The sequence below is a fragment of the Salmo salar genome, chromosome ssa13, assembly GCF_905237065.1.
Source record: "Salmo salar chromosome ssa13, Ssal_v3.1, whole genome shotgun sequence".
In the NCBI taxonomy this organism is placed as follows: Eukaryota; Metazoa; Chordata; class Actinopteri; order Salmoniformes; family Salmonidae; genus Salmo; species Salmo salar.
Genome location: NC_059454.1, coordinates 81,651,116 through 81,669,718, shown reverse-complemented (window position 1 = coordinate 81,669,718; position 18,603 = coordinate 81,651,116). Strand labels below are relative to the sequence as shown.

The 18,603-nt window shown below is 40.6% G+C and overlaps 1 protein-coding gene across 1 annotated transcript in view; it reads left to right on the top strand.

Annotated features, from left to right (window-relative positions):
• The window catches only part of LOC106567905 (olfactory receptor 146), a 54,712-nt gene extending 40,051 nt beyond the window's left edge, over nucleotides 1-14,661 (top strand). The window contains exons 3-4 of the mRNA XM_014137787.2: nucleotides 11,168-11,254; nucleotides 11,786-14,661. Coding sequence (XP_013993262.1) covers nucleotides 11,812-12,750 — 939 coding nt within the window. The 5' untranslated portion in view covers nucleotides 11,168-11,254; nucleotides 11,786-11,811 and the 3' untranslated portion in view covers nucleotides 12,751-14,661. The remainder of the gene's footprint in view (nucleotides 1-11,167; nucleotides 11,255-11,785) is intronic.
• Nucleotides 14,662-18,603: the final 3,942 nt, after the last annotated feature.

The following is an 18,603-nucleotide window of genomic DNA, read 5'->3' as shown; positions in this document are numbered from 1 at the left end:
TCTACCAGACAGGGCTTATTTTCAATTCAACGTTTTAAGTTTTGGTCTATGCAACACACCAAGTACCTACTAGAGGTTGATGGGGGTAGTCCTAGCAGATTCACAGTGGACCACCTGTTTAGTTTATTTGGATGCCATTATTGTGTTCAGTCGTGCCTTTCAAGAACATCTCCTCTGTTTGGATGAAGTTCTTTCCAAGCTGCCCAAGCCAATCTCAAGGTCAAGCCCTCCAAGTGCAATCTCTTTGCCTCTCAAGTACAGTATCTGGGCCACATCATCTCAGTTGAAGGGGTGGTGGCAGATCAAAACAAATCAAAGTTTATTTGTCACGTGTGCCGAAAACAACAGGTGTAGACCTTACAGTGAAATGCTTACTTACAGGCTCAACCAATAGTGTAAAAAAGGTATTAGGTGAACAATAGGTAGGTAAAGAAATAAAACAACAGTAAAAATACAGGCTATATACAGTAGCAAGACTATAAAAGTAGCAAGGCTACATACAGACACCAGTTAGTCAGGCTGATTGAGGTAGTATGTACATGTAGATTTGCTTAAAGTGACTATGCATATATGATGTACAGTGAGTAGCAGTAGTGTAAAAGAGGGGTTGGCGGGTGGTGGGTGGGACACAATGAGGATAGTCCGGTTAGCCAACGTGTGGGAGCACTGGTTGGTCGCCCCAATTGAGGTAGTATGTACATCAATGTATAGTTAAAGTGACTATGCATATATGATAAACAGAGAGTAGCAGCAGCGTAAAAAGAGGGGTTGGGGGGGGTTGTGGGGGGCACACAATGCAAATAGTCCAGGTAGCCATTTGATTACCTGTTCAGGAGTCTTATGGTTTGGCGGTAAAAATGGTTGAGAAGCCTTTTTGTCCTAGACTTGGCACTCCGGTACCGCTTGCCATGCGGTAGTAGAGAGAACAGTCTATGACGGGGGTGGCTTGGGTCTTTGACAATTTGTAGGGCCTTCCTCTGACACCGCCTGGTGTAGAGGTCATGGATGGCAGGCAGCTTAGCCCCAGTGATGTACTGGGCAGTACGCACTACCCTCTGTAGTGCCTTGCGGTCAGAGGCCGAGCAATTGCCGTACCAGGCAGTGATGCAACCAGTCAGGATGCTCTCGATGTTGCAGCTGTAGAACCTTTTGAGGATCTCAGGACCCATGCCAAGTCTTTTTAGGTTCCTGAGGGGGAATAGGCTTTGTTGTGCCCTCTTCTCGACTGTCTTGGTGTGTTTGGACCATTCTAGTTTATTGTTGATGTGGACACCAAGGAACTTGAATCTCTCAACCTGCTCCACTACAGCCCAGTCGATGAGAATGAGGGCGTGTCCTTCTTTTCCTGTAGTCCACAATCAATTCTTAAGGTAAAGACTTAAAACTCAGGATTCTGTGAAAGCCTACCCCAATGACAACGTGTGTCGATTTGAAGCTTCCTGGAGCAACCGGAAGTTGTTAAAAACACCCTAAAGCTGTTTTGATATAACCAACCTGCAGATTGTGAAAATTACTCAATTCAACCCTGTGTAAATCAGTCAATTCTTAACGTAAAGACTTAAAACTCAGGATTCTGTGAAAGCCTACCCCAATGACAACGTGTGTCGATTCTAAGCTTTTTGTGCCAACCGGAAGTGCCTTAAATTGGGGTCACAGTTGCTGTTTTGAAGGGTTAAAAAAGTCACATATTTCCAAAACTTCATATGTGTGACTAGGTAACCCTCATGAACTGTAAATCAGTCATTTATCCCATCAGATTTGCAAAAACTAACACACACACACACAGCTAGGACATAGTGACATAGTGTGGGGCTTAGAGGCTTACAGTGCCTGTAATAGTTACCTTCATTCAAACGATTCAAGAACCGTCAGACCTAGAGCTCTGAAACTTTAGAAACCTGTTCTAGAGCTGAAGTCGATAGTGCACGGTGAGTTATGTGGCTCTAGAAGGTTCTCAGACCGAGAAACAGCCTTGTACATTTGCAATATGTTCAATTAATTTTGACCATCATGAAAATGGCGACATTTAGAAATGACCCAGAGTCGCAAGACTCGGTGCATTGAAACTGCCTCGGCCCATAGAGACGGACCCCAACGTTTCTGTCCGATAGGTCATTCAAGGACTCCGTATCAATGCCCTGAAAAAGTGGATTTTCAGCACCAATTAAAGCCGTTGCTCGGACACCGAATGACCTATCAAGCCGAAACTTGGGATTCGGGGTTGCCTCACATAGGCCTACACATAATGTCAGAGCTGGACCCGCAGCTAGAACGTAACTATGTGTTTTATGTTTTTTTATGGTTAAAACTGAAGGCGCTGTGAATTATGGGCCTGCTCTGATATATGTGATAGTTGGCTTCTAAACGAGTTGTAAAAAGTGGATTTGGTGTCAGATGGTATCAGTTTGGTGTCAGAATGACATCTAATTGACTGATGGACGCTGACTTAGTGAAAAATAGTGAAAAACATCACTAAATGGACATGATGAAAACCCCACAACGAGCGATGGAGAGGAACCGCAGTCACTGCCCGGCCATCCTGAGTTCATCGGGCCAGTCAATTTTGCATTTCTGCAGTATTTTTGAGCATGTCAAATTCGTGATGGTAATGATCATTTTGGACATTTTTCAGAAAATCGTTAAAAAACAACAGAGTCCCACTTCTCCCTCATCATACATGACAAATAGACCATCTAGGTTGATTCATGGCTTAACCTGTTAGGGCTAGGGGGCAGTATTGACACGGCTGGATAAAAAACGTACCCGATTTAATCTGGTTACTACTCCTGCCCAGTAACTAGAATATGCATACAATTATTGGCTTTGGATAGAAAACACTCCAACGTTTCTAAAACTGTTTGAATGGTGTCTGTGAGTATAACAGAACTCAAATGGCAGGTCAAAACCTGAGAAGATTCTGTACAGGAAGTACCCTGTCTGACCATTTCTTGGCCTTCTTTGTCATCTCTATCCAAAACAAAGGATCTCTGCTATTACGTGACACTTCCTAAGGCTCCAATGGGCTCTCAGAAGGCGGCAAAAAGCTGAATCGTGGCTTTGCAGGCTCTGGCTGAAAAAAAGTAGCGCGTTTGGGTAGTGGCTGGTTACAGTACTGTGAGACTCAGGCGCGTGCCCGCGTCGACCGAATGCTTTGTTTTCTTTCCTCAGTTTACCTAAACGCAGATTCCCGGTCGGAATATTATCACTTTTTTACGAGAAAAATGGCATAAAAATAGATTTTAAACAGCGATTGACATGCTTCGAAGTACGGTAATGGAATATTTAGAATTTTTTTGTCACGAATTGCGCCATGCTCGTGACCCTTATTTACACTTCGGATAGTGTCTTGGAACGCGTGAACAAAACGCCGCTATTTGGATATAACGATGGATTATTTTGGACCAAACCAACATTTGTTATTGAAGTAGCAGTCCTGGGAGTGCATTCTGACGAAGACAACAAAGGTAATCAAACTTTTGTAATAGTAAATCGGAGTTTGGTCAGGGCTAAACTTGGTCGGTGTCTAAATGGCTGGCCGTGATGGCTGGGCTATCTACTGAGAATATTGAAAATGTGCTTTCACCGAAAAGCTATTTTAAAATCGGACACCTCGATTGCACAAAGGAGTTCTGTATCTATAATTCTTTAAATAATTGTTATGTTTTTTGTGAACGTTTATCGTGAGTAATTTAGTAAATTCACCGGAGGTCTGTGGGGGGTATGCTAGTTCTGAACGTCACATGCTAATGTAAAAAGCTGGTTTTTTGATATAAATATGAACTTGATTGAACAAAACATGCATGTATTGTATAACATAATGTCCTAGGTGTGTCATCTGATGAAGATCATCAAAGGTTAGTGCTGCATTTAGCTGTCTTCTGGGTTTTTGTGACATTATATGCTAGCTTGAAAAATGGGTGTCTGATTATTTCTGGCTGGGTACTCTGCTGACATGTTTTGCTTTCGTTGTAAAGCCTTTTTGAAATCGGACAGTGTGGTTAGATTAACGAGAGTCTTGTCTTTAAAATGCTGTAAAATAGTCATATGTTTGAGAAATTGAAGTAATAGCATTTCTAAGGTATTTGAAAATCGCGCCACTGGATTACACTGGCTGTTGCGTAGGTGGGACGATTTCATCCCGCCTAGCCCAGAGAGGTTAACATAGGGCTATATATCATTTGGGCAGTATAAATGCCATTTGGACATGGTTCACTGACTTTTGGGTTTGGAAACCGACTTCCTATGATTGTATATGGCAAACGGACAAACATCCTGATTTGGCACATTCAATACTTTCATACATGTATAATTGACAAAAAAATATATTGTTACATTTGCAATAAGAAAATTCACTGTGGAGAGCGTTCGCCATCTATTGGATATTTGCTGTGATTTGGCACATTCAATACTTTCATAATTGACAAAAAAAGAATTGGACATTTCATTTGGACATTTCTAATGGCATTTGGCAAAAAAATGTCACTTTTGACTTCCTATGAAATCATATTCCAAATGCACAAAACATATGCCTTATGCACAAGCAAAAACAACCCAAAAAATTATGTCAATAAAATATGTCAAAAGTATGTTCATACAGCTCTTATACATGTGTAATTGACATAAAAATCTAATATATATAATTTTTTTAACGGTCCAGAAAGCACTTTTTTAAGGGGGTGATAAGTTTTCCATTTTTTTGTTCATTTTATCAAAATTTGACCCTTGGGTGTTGACTTTTTTGGGGTGTTACACTTGGCATTTTCAATATGAAATTTGCAATATGATTTGGATAAATGTGGACCAAATTGGGTGGTATTGGCATTAGGGTGTATGATTCGTGCGGTGCCAATATGTTGCCATGTTGTTTTGTCCATTTCAGGGGGGTGTTCCCTTACATCTACGACCAACCAATCAAAGCGCAGCTCAGAGTAAATATTTTTTGCATTTTTCTTTTCCAAATGGGAGGTTATTTAGAATGCATGAGATTCTGTATTTACGATAGAGTAGCTGCCTACGGCCCGATAGAGACACAAAATCTTTTTGTTCCTCAGTCTTCCCGCTCTTTCATTCAAAACCCAACCCCCTTTCTTTGTGTAACCAACCGTCATATCTGCTCCGTCCGCTAGGGACGTTTTCCTTTATGACATAATTTGTAATCAATGTATGATCCATTCTGTGTAGATGTAATTCTGTGTGATTATTTAGGTTTTTAGTAAATAAATAATTAAACCAAATTTTGTATTGCTGATTCAACTTGTTAGCCAGGGTTTGTGAAGATAACCAAGAATTTACAACTTTCAGATGAGACTAAATAAGGTAACGATTAAATATTGACTGCTATTGAGGTAAAAGATTACCAGGTCTTTATTAAGAGTTTATTCGGAAGATAACAGCTCTATAAACATTCTTTCATGGTTCCCCGACTTTCTAGCTAATTACATTTACATGATTAGCTTAATCAAGTAATTTTAATGACAGAGAAATTATCTTATAGAATAGCATGTCATATCACTTAATCCGGCATAGCCAAAGACACAACAATAATTTCCTAAGAACGTGAATCAAGGTGACCATCTCTGTTGGCGCCATGTTGCATGTGTGTGTCGGTACACAGTGTGTCAGTGATTATGGAGGCCAGGTCATCTGATGCAACACTCCATCACTCTCCTTCTTGGTCAAATAGCCCTTACACAGCCTGGAGATGTGTTGGTTCATTGCCCTGTTGAAAAACAAATGAAAGTCCCACTAAGCCCAAACCAGATGGGATTGTGTATCGCTGCAGAATGCTGTGGTAGCCATGCTGGTTAAAAGTGTGCCTTAAATTCTAAATAAATCACTGACAGTGTCACCAGCAAAGCACACCCACACCATCACACCTCCTCCTCCATGCTTCAACCACACATGCAGAGATCATCCATTCACCTACTCTGCCTCTCACAAAGACATGGCAGTTGGAACCAAAAATCTCAAATTTGGACTCATCAGACCAAAAGGACAGATTTCCACCGGTCAAATGTCCGTTGCTCGTGTTTCTTGGCCCAAGCAAGTCTCTTCTTCTAATTGGTGTCCTTTAGTAGTGGTTTCTTTGCAGCAATTTGACCATGAAGGCTTGATTCACACAGTCTCCTCTGAACAGTTGCTCTTGAGATGTGTCTGTTACTTGAACTCTGTGAAGCATTTATTTGGGCTGCAATTTCTGAGGCTTGTAACTAATGAACGTATCCTCTGCAGCAGAGGTAACTCTGGGTCTTCCTTTCCTGTGGCGGTCCTCATGAGAGCCAGTTTCATCATAGCGCTTGATGGTTTTTGCGACTGCACTTGAGGAAACTTTCAAAGTTCTTGAAATGTTCCGGATTGACTGACCTTCATGTCTTAAAGTAATGATGGACTGTCGTTTCTCTTTGCTTATTTGATCTGTTCTTGCCATAACATGGTCTTGGTCTTTTACCAAAAAGGGTTATCTTCTGTATACCACCCCTACCTTGTCCCAACACAACCGATTGGCTCCAAAAATGTACTTTTAACAAGGCACGCCTGTTAATTGAAATGCATTCCAGGTGACTACCTCATGAAGCTGGTTGAGAGAATGCTAAGCATGTGCAAGCTGTCATCAAGGCAAAGGGTGGCTACTTTAACCTCTTACATCTAGACGTTCCGCTAGCGGAACACCTGCTCCAATATCCAATGATAGGCGTGGCTCGAATTACAAATTCCTCAAAAATACAAAAACTTCAATTTTTCAAACATATGACTATTTTACACCATTTTAAAGACAAGACTCTCGTTAATCTAACCACACTGTCCGATTTCAAAAAGGCTTTACAGCGAAAGCAAAACATTAGATTATGTCAGCAGAGTACCAAGCCAGAAATAATCAGACACCCATTTTTCAAGCTAGCATATAATGTCACAAAAACCCAGAAGACAGCTAAATGCAGCACTAACCTTTGATGATCTTCATCAGATGACACACCTAGGACATTATGTTATACAATACATGCATGTTTTGTTCAATGAAGTTCATATTTATATCAAAAAACAGCTTTTTACATTAGCATTAGCAAAAACTTCCGGGGAATTTGCTAACAATTTACTAAATTACTCACGATAAACGTTCACAAAAAGCATAACAATTATTTTAAGAATTATAGATACAGAACTCCTCTATGCACTCGATATGTCCGATTTTAAAATAGCTTTTTGGTGAAAGCACATTTTGCAATATTCTAAGTACATAGCCCAGCCATCACGGGCTAGCTATTTAGACACCCGGCAAGTTTAGCACTCACCAATATCAGATTTACTATTATAAAAGTTTGATTACCTTTTGTTGTCTTCGTCAGAATGCACTCCCAGGACTGCTACTTCAATAACAAATGTTGGTTTGGTCCAAAATAATCCATCGTTATATCCGAATAGTGGCGTTTTGTTCGTGCGTCCCAGACACTATCCGAAATGGTAAATCAGGGTCGCGCGCATGGCGCAATTCGTGACAAAAAAATCTAAATATGCCATTACCGTACTTCGAAGCATGTCAACCGCTGTTTAAAATCAATTTTTACGCAATTTATCTCGTAAAAAAGCGACAATATTCCGACCGGGAATCTCCTTTTCGGCAAACAGAGGAAAAATCACAAAGACGGGGGCGGCCAGGGCACGCGCCTAAGCCCACAGTCCCTTGATCGGCCACTTGAGAAAGGCGATAATGTGTTTCAGCCTGGGGCTGGGATGACGAAATTCAGTTTTTTCCCGGGCTCTGAGCGCCCATGGAAGACGTAGGAAGTGTCACGTTAGAGCAGAGATCCTTTGTAAAAGATAGAGATGGCAAAGAAGTTCAAGAAATGGTCAGACAGGCCACTTCCTGTAAAGGAATCTCTCAGGTTTTTGCCTGCCATTTGAGTTCTGTTATACTCACAGACACCATTCAAACAGAAACTTTGGAGTGTTTTCTATCCAAAGCCAATAATTATATGCATATTCTAGTTACTGGGCAGGAGTAGTAACCAGATTAAATCGGGTACGTTTTTTATCCAGCCGTGAAAATACTGCCCCCTAGCCATAACAGGTTAAAGAATGTCAAATATAAAATATACTGCTCAAAAAAATAAAGGGAACACAAAAACAACACAATGTAACTCCAAGTCAATCACACTTCTGTGAAATCGAACTGTCCACTTAAGAAGCAACACTGATTGACAATACATTTCACATGCTGTTGTGCAAATGGAATAGACAACAGGTGGAAATTATAGGCAATAAGCAAGACACCCCCAATAAAGGAGTGGTTCTGCAGGTGGTGACCATAGACCACTTCTCAGTTCCTATACTTCCTGGCTGATGTTTTGGTCACTTTTGAATGCTGGCGGTGCTTTCACTCTAGTGGTAGCATGAGACGGAGTCTACAACCCACACAAGTGGCTCAGATAGTGCAGCTCATCCAGGATGGCACATCAATGCGAGCTGTGGCAAGAAGGTTTGCTGTGTCTGTCAGCGTAGTGTCCAGAGCAGGAGACAGGCCAGTACATCAGGAGACATGGAGGAGGCCGTAGGAGGGCAACAACCCAGCAGCAAGATCGCTACCTCCGCCTTTGTGCAAGGAGGAGCAGGAGGAGCACTGCCAGAGCCCTGCAAAATGACCTCCAGCAGGCCACAAATGTGCATGTGTCTGCTGAAATGGTCAGAAACAGACTCCATGAGGGTGGCATGAGGGCCCGACGTCCACAGGTGGGGGTTGTGTTTACAGCCCAACACCGTGCAGGTCGTTTGGCATTTGCCAGACAACACCAAGATTGGCAAATTTGCCACTGGCGCCCTGTGCTCTTCACAGATGAAAGCAGGATCACACTGAGCACGTGACAGACGTGACAGAGTCTGGAGACGCTGTGGAGAATGTTCTGCTGCCTGCAACATCCTCCAGCATGACCGGTTTGGCAGTAGGTCAGTCATGGTGTGGGGTGGCATTTCTTTGGGGGGCCGCACAGCCCTCCATGTGCTCGCCAGAGGTAGCCTGACTGCCATTAGGTACCGAGATGAGATCCTCAGACCCCTTGTGAGACCATATGCTGGTGCGGTTGGCCCTGGGTTCCTCCTAATGCAAGACAATGCTAGACCTCATGTGGCTGGAGTGTGTCAGCAGTTCCTGCAAGAGGAAGGCATTGATACTATGGACTGGCCCGCCCCTTCCCCAGACCTGAATCCAATTGAGCACATCTGGGACATCATGTCTCGCTCCATCCACCAACGCTACGTTGCACCACAGACTGTCCAGGAGTTGGCGGATGCTTTAGTCCAGGTCTGGGAGGAGATCCCACAGGAGACCATCCGCCACCTCATCAGGAGCATGCCCAGGCGTTGTAGGGAGGTCATACAGGCACGTGGAGGCCACACACACTACTGAGCCTCATTTTGACTTTTTTTAAGGACATTACATCAAAGTTGGATCAGCCTGTAGTGTGGTTTTCCACTTTAATTTTGAGTGTGACTCCAAATCCAGACCTCCGTGGGTTGATAAATTGGATTTCCATTGATTATTTTTGTATGATTTTGTTGTCAGCACATTCAACTATGTAAAGAAAAATGTATTTAATACGATTATTTCTTTCATTCAGATCTAGGATGTGTTGTTTAAGTTTTCCCTTTATTTTTTTGAGCAGTGTATATTTTGATTTGTTTAACCCTTTTTGGGTTAGTACATGATTACATATGTGTTATTTCATAGTTTTGATGTCTTCACTATTATTATACAATGTAGAAAATAGTAAAAATAAAGAAAACCCTGGAATGAGCAGGTGCGTCCAAACTTTTGACTGGTACTGTACATCAGTACAAAAAGCAACACTGTGTAGAGTGCAATATGTCAAATCACAGGGCCATTATGTATGAAACAATTTCAACATAGTATCAAAAAATAGGCTGTACCCAATACTTGCTGGTGAAAAAAACAAAAGTAAAAAGAGACAAAAGCGAGACTTAAGAAGGAGAAGCATAGAAATACCACCCCTGCAAACCTAAATTTGACGTTAGGACGTCCCCGGGAACTTCACGAAATGGTTTCCTAAAGTGGTCAGTACGTTGTGCCATGGTCCCCTGGAGGTTTTTTCTAGTTCCCGGTTTGTTCCAGTGACATCCTTAGGAGGTTCTCAGAACATTGTGTCATGGTCTCCTTGAGTTCTTTTCTAGTTTACGGTTTGTTCCAGCAACATCCCCAAGGACGTTTTTAGGACATTCTCGGAACATTGTGTCATGATTAGCTGGAGGTTTTTATCTAGTTCTTGGTTTGTTCCAGTGACATCCCCAAGGACATTTTGTGAGAGAATGTCCTAAAAAGGTCCTGAATGTTCCCATTGGACCATCATGCGATGTCCCCTTTGACCACCATGAAATTTCCGCTTGTGGTTATTGAATGTCCCATGGATAACGTCCTATCAGAACCAAAGAGGAACCTTTTCATAAGGTTCCCTAATGGACATCAAAATACCTTATTATAAAATTATACCTTGACCAAACGGGGACCTGTACTGAATGTCTTCTTATGATCCTGAAGTTAACATGATGTCTTAATGTTCCTAAAACATTTTCAGAACGTTTCAGAAAATCTTTAAAGGGACCTAAAGGGAACGTTGCCTAATATCCTTAGACGTCCCCTGTTTGCTGGGGCATAGAACGGATCTACCACTTATCAGACTTGCTTTCAATAAGAATGACTGATCTATAACTCACAGTTCTATGTGAATTTGGTGAGGTCACTCACAAAGCTACATAATGGACCTTAAAAAATACAAAATAATTCACACATGCCCCTATTACTTTGATTGATTGTTAGATGGTGGTGGCTAAAGCTAGCTGACATTTGTGGCTGTTTAAAGAAAACTAAACCATGGATTACAGTTCCTTCTGGTCAGGGTGACGAACCATCTAACATCAAGTTGTAAACTACTGAACTTCCCCTTTAATCTCTTGAAGACAAATGACCTTGTAATATTTTGTAAATTTGCAAAGCCCAAGTGGACAACATCCCACAAGCCATGTTTGTTACTTTCCTCATTAGCTTCTACTGGCAATTTGTGTCAATGGAGTCATGACGTACATGTTTACATCTTGACTGACATATTCGTCATCACATTGTGGGTTTTGTTGTAAATAAAAGGCTGTGATGTTGTTTCTGTAGTAAGTCTGGAGAGGTGGGATAGAACACAGGAATCAACTTGGAACACTGAAGACACTGAAGAAAGCTGTAGGAGACCTACTTGCTTATGTTAGTGCTTAACTTCAACTCTTCATGTCAAGGACAGTTATTATTTTGCTATCTAGTGTGGAATCGAGTGATTCATATATATAATTTAATATGTTTTGATGTATGAAATGTCCGTACATACAATCTTATTTGGGTAATGTTTAGTTATCTGGCTATCAAGTAAGGACATTAACTTACTTAGGTCAGCTGTTTGCAGAACATAGCTATTTAGCTAAATAGCTGAGATCACTTGTGTCATGTAAACCTTCCATAACAATGTATAGCTTTCTTTGCAAGCTAGCTACATCTCGTCTGACTGATGATAGCTATACAGCTACCAGCTGGAGCTGGATAGAAGCTAACCCCGAAAAAGCTCCATACCTCAGCTGTTTTCCAAATGAACTGGCAGGGCAGCTGCCCCACAGTCTGCCCCTTTAAGAAAACTGTTTATCTGCTACTGCTACCACAAAAACATTAGATGCTTTTACAGTTTGTGTTTTGAAACTGATTCCCCAAGTTGTACAACTAATCTTTTCAAATTATTTTCTCTAGATTCTGAGCTACCCCCTGACTGACGAATGGAGAACCACACGTACCCTAACCACGTTCTCCTCCTGGAGGGGTTAAAGGTCACACAACAGTCCTCGTACCCTGCCTTCAGCCTCTTCCTCATTATCTACATCTTCACAATGGTGACCAACATCGGACTCATAGTATTGATCTCCATGGAGAGGAGCCTGCACCAGCCCATGTACATCCTCTTCTGCAACCTGCCTCTTAATGACATAGTCGGTGCTACAGCGATGATACCTCGTCTGTTATGGGACATTTTGACCGCAGCTCCTGAGCGTTATATCACTTACATGGAGTGTGTCATTCAGGCTTTCTATACTCATGTTTATGCTACGACATCACACACCGTTCTCATGATCATGGCCTTTGACAGGTATGTGGCCATCTGCAACCCCCTGCGGTATGCTACCATCATGACAAACAAAATGGTTATCAGGTTGTCTATGTCTGCCTGGGGGGTGGCCATAGTCTTAGTGGGGATTCTGCTGGGCCTCACCATCCGCCTGTCACGCTGCAGGTCTAACATATTTAACCCGTACTGCGACAACGCCTCCTTATTCAAGCTCTCCTGTGAGAACGTGTTCATAAATAACATATATGGCTTAATCTTTACTGTTGTGCTGTTTGTCTCGTCCATAGGCAGCATCAGTCTCACCTATCTCAAGATCGCCATTGTATGTCTGAGCAGTAAAAACAGCTCTTTAAACAGCAAGGCCCTGACGACCTGCAGCACACACTTACTGGTCTACCTCATCGTGCTGGGATGTGGGTTTACCATTATCGTCCTCCACCGCTTCCCAGCCTTTGCAGACCTGCGCAAAGTGAGCAGTGTTCTGGGTAGTGTGGTCCCTACTTGTCTCAACCCCATAATATATGGTTTACAGACTAAAGAGATTAAACAGAGGATATTTAGAGTGTTTCACAGAGCCAAGGTGTCCACATGATGTGTTAAATCTGACAGGAAAATATATGATATATCATATGATGAGAACTGTGTGTGGCATTCATGAAACAAGGGTGGGGTGTCTTCTCAGCCACCACCTGAGGGACCAGTTTTCTTGAATTGGATGCTAAAATTAATTGAAAACCATGATTTCTACAATGATATTTCACATTAAAAATATGTTTTAAAATGTATAACATATAGCCACCCTTGAATGGTGTGTGGATACTTTATTTTACAGTGTGCTATTTCCCTGATATTTAGAAAGAACATTGTCAGATTGTAGGTACACAAGAAATCACCTAACGATTACTCTTTGGTTTCTTTTAGATTAATTAAAAACATGTATAATTACAAAACATATAGTACTGTGTATCTGGTAGTCTGTACAATGCAAATTAACAGGAATGTACAGGTGTAATTATTTTTGTGTTCCTTATCAATAAACTATTAAATCAAATGTATACAGTTGTGCAATGTACATCATGAACCAAATGGTGAACAATAATGTTGTTCGGTTTAGTTTCTAAGAGCGTTAAACATTTAGTTTTTCTGCCTTCCCAAAAAACAATCAATAATTGAAAGTAGTGACTTGGTATTATTTTGGAATCTGAAAATGATTACCCTTTTTAGCCCATACTAAACTATTTTAAAAGTAGAGGCACAGAAGAGGAGCACTTCTTTGGTTTATAGTTAATCAATGATCTCCTTTAGTGTAAAACATTTTTAAAAGCCTTTGTTGTTTTAAGGCTTATGTTTGGCGAGAATAAAAAACCACTGCGTTGCGGCTACAACAGCCTTCATCCGGGTGACAAAGAATATTGTTGAACAAGCAGGTGTATATCCCAACTTTTACAGGAAGTGGTTCAATTCATTACCATATATATATATTATTTAATCTTTATTTAACTAGGCAAGTCAGTTAAGAACAAAGAACAAATTCTTATTTACAATGACGGCCTCCATTTAAAATGTAAAGGCAAAAAAAACTTTTTGGGAAAAAACACATTAAAGATACAGAGATAAACAAAACAAACATTGCATAACGAGAATACAACACCTCAAAATAAATGCTAAATCATAAAAGAAAAATACATACTGTGTACACATGAGTTCATGTTACCAAACTTAAATAAGAATGGAGAACAAAAAAATTAGAACAGAAAGTAAATCACATATATCTTACAGGAAGGGTAAATAAAAAATTTCCTAATTTAGACCCTGCAATACAGTTGACTTAATTTAAAGATCCAGAACGTTTCAAGTTGTAGGAGCTGTTTGAGATGGCCATTGCTATCAGAGAGTTTGGGCTGCCATGGCCAGCATGTCTGTAATGTTTAGCCATCGGAAACTTATCGTTAGCAGTTCTAATAGCATAAGCATGTTCAGACACCCTGTCCTTGAGACTTCTCTTAGTACGTCCTATGGAAAAGAACCCACATGGGCACTCCAGCCTGTACACCATATACAGTAGGTAGTGTTGCAGTTGACAAACGATTGCACTTGGTATTTGTTTTTACGATATGATGGCAGTGATTGCAGTTACCACATGGGAAGTTATTCTTCCTTCCTGTAAGAGATATGTGGTTTATTTTTTGTTCAATCTTTTTTTGTTTTCTGTATCTCTGTATCTTGAATGTGTTTTTTCCCAATTCTATTACATATGGTAATGAATTGAGTCACTTCCTGTGAGAGTTGGCATATACACCTGTTATATACACCTGTTTCAAAGATTTAGATGCACTATTGTAAAGTGGTTGTTCCACTGGATATTATAAGGTGAATGCACCAATTTGTAAGTCGCTCTGGATAAGAGCGTCTGCTAAATGACTTAAATGTAAATGTTTCTCCACCGATAGTCTTTATCACCCTGATGAAGGCTGTTGCAGCCGCAACACGTCTGTGGTTTTTGCCATGCATAATCCGTAAAACAATAAAGGATTTTGAATTTTTACATTAAATGATAGTGCCTTGATTACTTCTGGAAGTTTGTTGGCACAAAGGCTTTTCTGGCATTGTTTACTATCCAGCATCAACATCTTTTTTTCTTTAGTATTTTAAAAGTAGACTGTATTGAGCGTTTTGCAGTCAGGAGAATTTGCTTACTATTTTGTGGCCAGGACAGCGTGTTGAGTTTTCTGCGGCCCTGCAGTGAGATGGCTCTGGGATAGCCTTTCATGAAAGGAGTCAGAGCTGAGTACAGCACTGACACGATGATACACACCTACAACAATAACACAACATTAATACAACATTAAGACAACCGCAATGTGACAATGATACCTCTCCACCCCCAAAAAATAGAATAAATGCTAAGTTACACATTATTATACAACAATGATACGCACCTACAACATCAACACAATGTTATCCAACCTTATCACAACATTATTAACAGCACGACCTGGATAATATTTGCCCATAAACATTTACACAGCATTATTAGGAAGGGTTGGGGTCAATTCCATTTAAATTCCAGTCAATTCAGGAAGTACTCTGAAATTCCAATTCCTGCCCACGCTTTTCAATAAGGAAAAAATTATTTGAATTGGAATTTGTATGAATACATTTCTGAATTGACTGCAATTTAAATGAAATTGACCCCAACCCTGTTATTAGGATTATCACAGCCCTGCCACCATGACACAAACCTCTCTCAACCAACAACTACTGAAGAGCATCAGTACAATATGCGACACACAAATAATACAACACTGCCATCTCCTGGTGGGAACCCATTTTGCATACTGGTAGACATTAACAGTGAAAGGACACAAATCAGAGGACATGGGTAACCAGAGTAATGGCACAAATATCAGTCAAACTCTTCAGCTGGTGATTGTAGAATTCACAGTGTTGACTGAAAGATGTCTGATGGCAGAGTTAAACAGACATCGGAAGAGAGGGAGGGGGAAGGGGGAGAAAGAGAATGAAGAGGAGGGTCACCTCTGGAGAGAAGTTTCCCACAAGGTAGGAGTCGCTGGGCGGCACCCATTTTAGCCATCACCACACCGATGAGGATGTAGGAAGTAAAGATGAGCACGCCGTGGTGAGCAGCGCTACAAGGGCAAAAGACCGCGACATGATACTGTCCACCACCCGAGGATGGATCGGACAAGCAGTGGCGCACCAAGTTGGGTTTGCAAAACAAAAACCGCGTTGCCATGGCAGTGGCCAGGAGGGTTCAGATGGCGCCTAAGGTCCATGCCCTGATGATGAAGGGCAGGCGGACAGGTTGGGTCATCGCAGCAGTGTAGAGGAGAGGATTACAGATGGCCACATAGCAGTCATAGGCCATGACGGTCAGCAGGGCATGGTTGTTGACGGCCATCTGGATGAAGCAGTACATCTGGGGGAAGCAGCCGGGGACGGAAACAGTCTTGACCTCAGTCAGGAAGCCTGACAACATGTTGGGGACAGTGACTGTGGTGTAGACCATTTCCATGAAGGACAGGTTGTGGAAGAAGTACATGGGGGAGCCCAGCTTCGTGTCAGTCCACAGCTAAAGGATGAGATAAAGAGAGGGATTAGACAGTGATGTAATAGATAGGCCCAGCAGGGAGTTTTTACCGACAATGTGACTCATCCAGGGAAGAATCTGGATTCAAGAGTCCTGACTCCTGAGGAGTATAGTGTAGTCTACAGGCCCTCAGTGAGCTGACCTGAAGGAAACTTTTTGATCACTTACACTTACTACAACACCCATTCTCTTTTATAACATAATGTTTTTTTGTCACATGCTTTGTAAACAACAGGTGTAGACTAAGAGTGAAATGCTTACTTACAGGCCCTTCCCAACAATGCAGAGAGAAAAATAGAAATAGTAGAAAACATAGAAATAACAGAAAAAATAGAAAATAATAATAAAAACACAAGGAATAAAAAAATAACAACACAAGGAATAAATACACAATGAGTAACGATAACTTGGCAATATACACGGGGTACCAGTACCGAGTCGATGTGCAGGGGTGTGCGTGTACAGTGTACAATACCAGATGATCCTGCTGTTTCCTCCTAGGATGATGGAATAGGCCAGCAGGAAGATGACAAACAGAACCATTCTGTTTTCCACCAGACTGGCCAGGCCCTGGATGATGAAGAAGGTGATAGGGCTGGGCCAGTGAGCCTGATAGGAACTTAGACAAACCGAGTGCAGACAGAGAAAGACATTGTGTACACAGTGGTGAAAAAAGTACCCAATTGTCATACTTGAGTAAAAGTAAAGATACCTTAATAGAAAATGACTCAAGTAAAAGTGAAAGTCACCCAGTAAAATACTACTTGAGTAAAAGTCTAAAAGTATTTGGTTTTAAATATACTTAAGTATCAAAAGTACATTTTATTGCTAAATTATACGTAATTATCAAAAGTAAAAGTATAAATTATTTCTTATTCCTTCTATTAAGCAAACCAGACGGCACAATTTTCTTGAATTTTAAATGTGTGTTTAGCCAAGGGCACACTCCAACACTCAGACATAATTTACAAATAAAGCATTTGTCTTTAGTGAGTGCACCAGATCAGAGACAGTGGGAATGACCAGGGATGTTCTCTTGATAAGTCTGTGAATTGGACCATTTCCCTACACTGCTAAGCATTCAAAATGTAACGAGTACTTTTGGGTGTCAGGGAAAATGTATGGAGTAAAAAGTGCATGATTTTCTTTAGGAATGAAGTGAAGTAAAAGTAAAAGTTGTCAAAAATATAAATAGTAAAGTAAAGTACAGATAATCAAAACAACTACTTAAGTAGTATTTTGAAGTATTTTTACTTAAGTACTTTACACCACTGCGTGTACACATAGAAGAAGCACATTCTGAACGAACATGGTTTAGTACAGTTATATTTTGGTTACTAAAGTAGATACATTAATACATGGTGTAAGGATAATAGTAATGAAAAGTGTTGCCCACAGAATAAAAAAATACAAAATAAAATCGTATTATTTTTGATTCTTGACCTTCCTATGGTCGTATCAGAATGGGGAAATCTAAATGGAATGTGATATGACAACAATAACTTATACTAATTTATAGTAAGTGGTAATCAATTATGTTTAGTTAACAATTCCAGCCAAAAGCTTGAACACTGAATTCAAAATGTAGTAATATGTTGAAATCTGATTATTATAACATAAATGTTTGCAAACAAAACACACTATTACACTTAACGCTAATTTATAAAACAGTTCTCTAAGCTCTCTATACATATTCACTTAGGGGCCGATTCCGACCTGAGTTAAGTATTCGTAAATGGAACGTAATTCCCCATTTATGCAATTTTCTCTCTATACATATTTTGACCTTTACCTTAAGCAGGAGAAAGCATGCTATTCACCCGCTATTTGTTCGTGGGTGGAGATCTGAGAAATGTGTGTCTACAGAAATGTTGTTTTCTGACTGTGATTTAATTCCCTCATAATTCTACCACCTTTACGTGCAAGAAAATGATTAAGGTTGAGCGAACCTTCCAAGTGGGAAAAGCATCTACTATTCTACTTAATTTTTCCCGATAACAATAACAGCATTCTCCATGCACTGTAATTTATGAAAACCAGTCATATGGAAGCAAACTGAAAATCATATCAACATGACATGTATTGTGGCCCCTTTTCCACAGTGAAGTAAGCCATAAATAGCTGTGCCGTTATTCAGAATTTTTATTGTGTGCCCTCATAATTTGCGTGGACTAAATTTGGAGACTCAAGCTATAGACTTCTGCAGGGCTGAACCTGCCGAGTTGATGTATGCGCTTTAGAATGTTTTAATTATATACCCAGGCTTTTCTCCATTTCATTTTACAATTTGTATCATGGAAAATTGTAGGCACTATCAAGAACTACCGTCAGTAA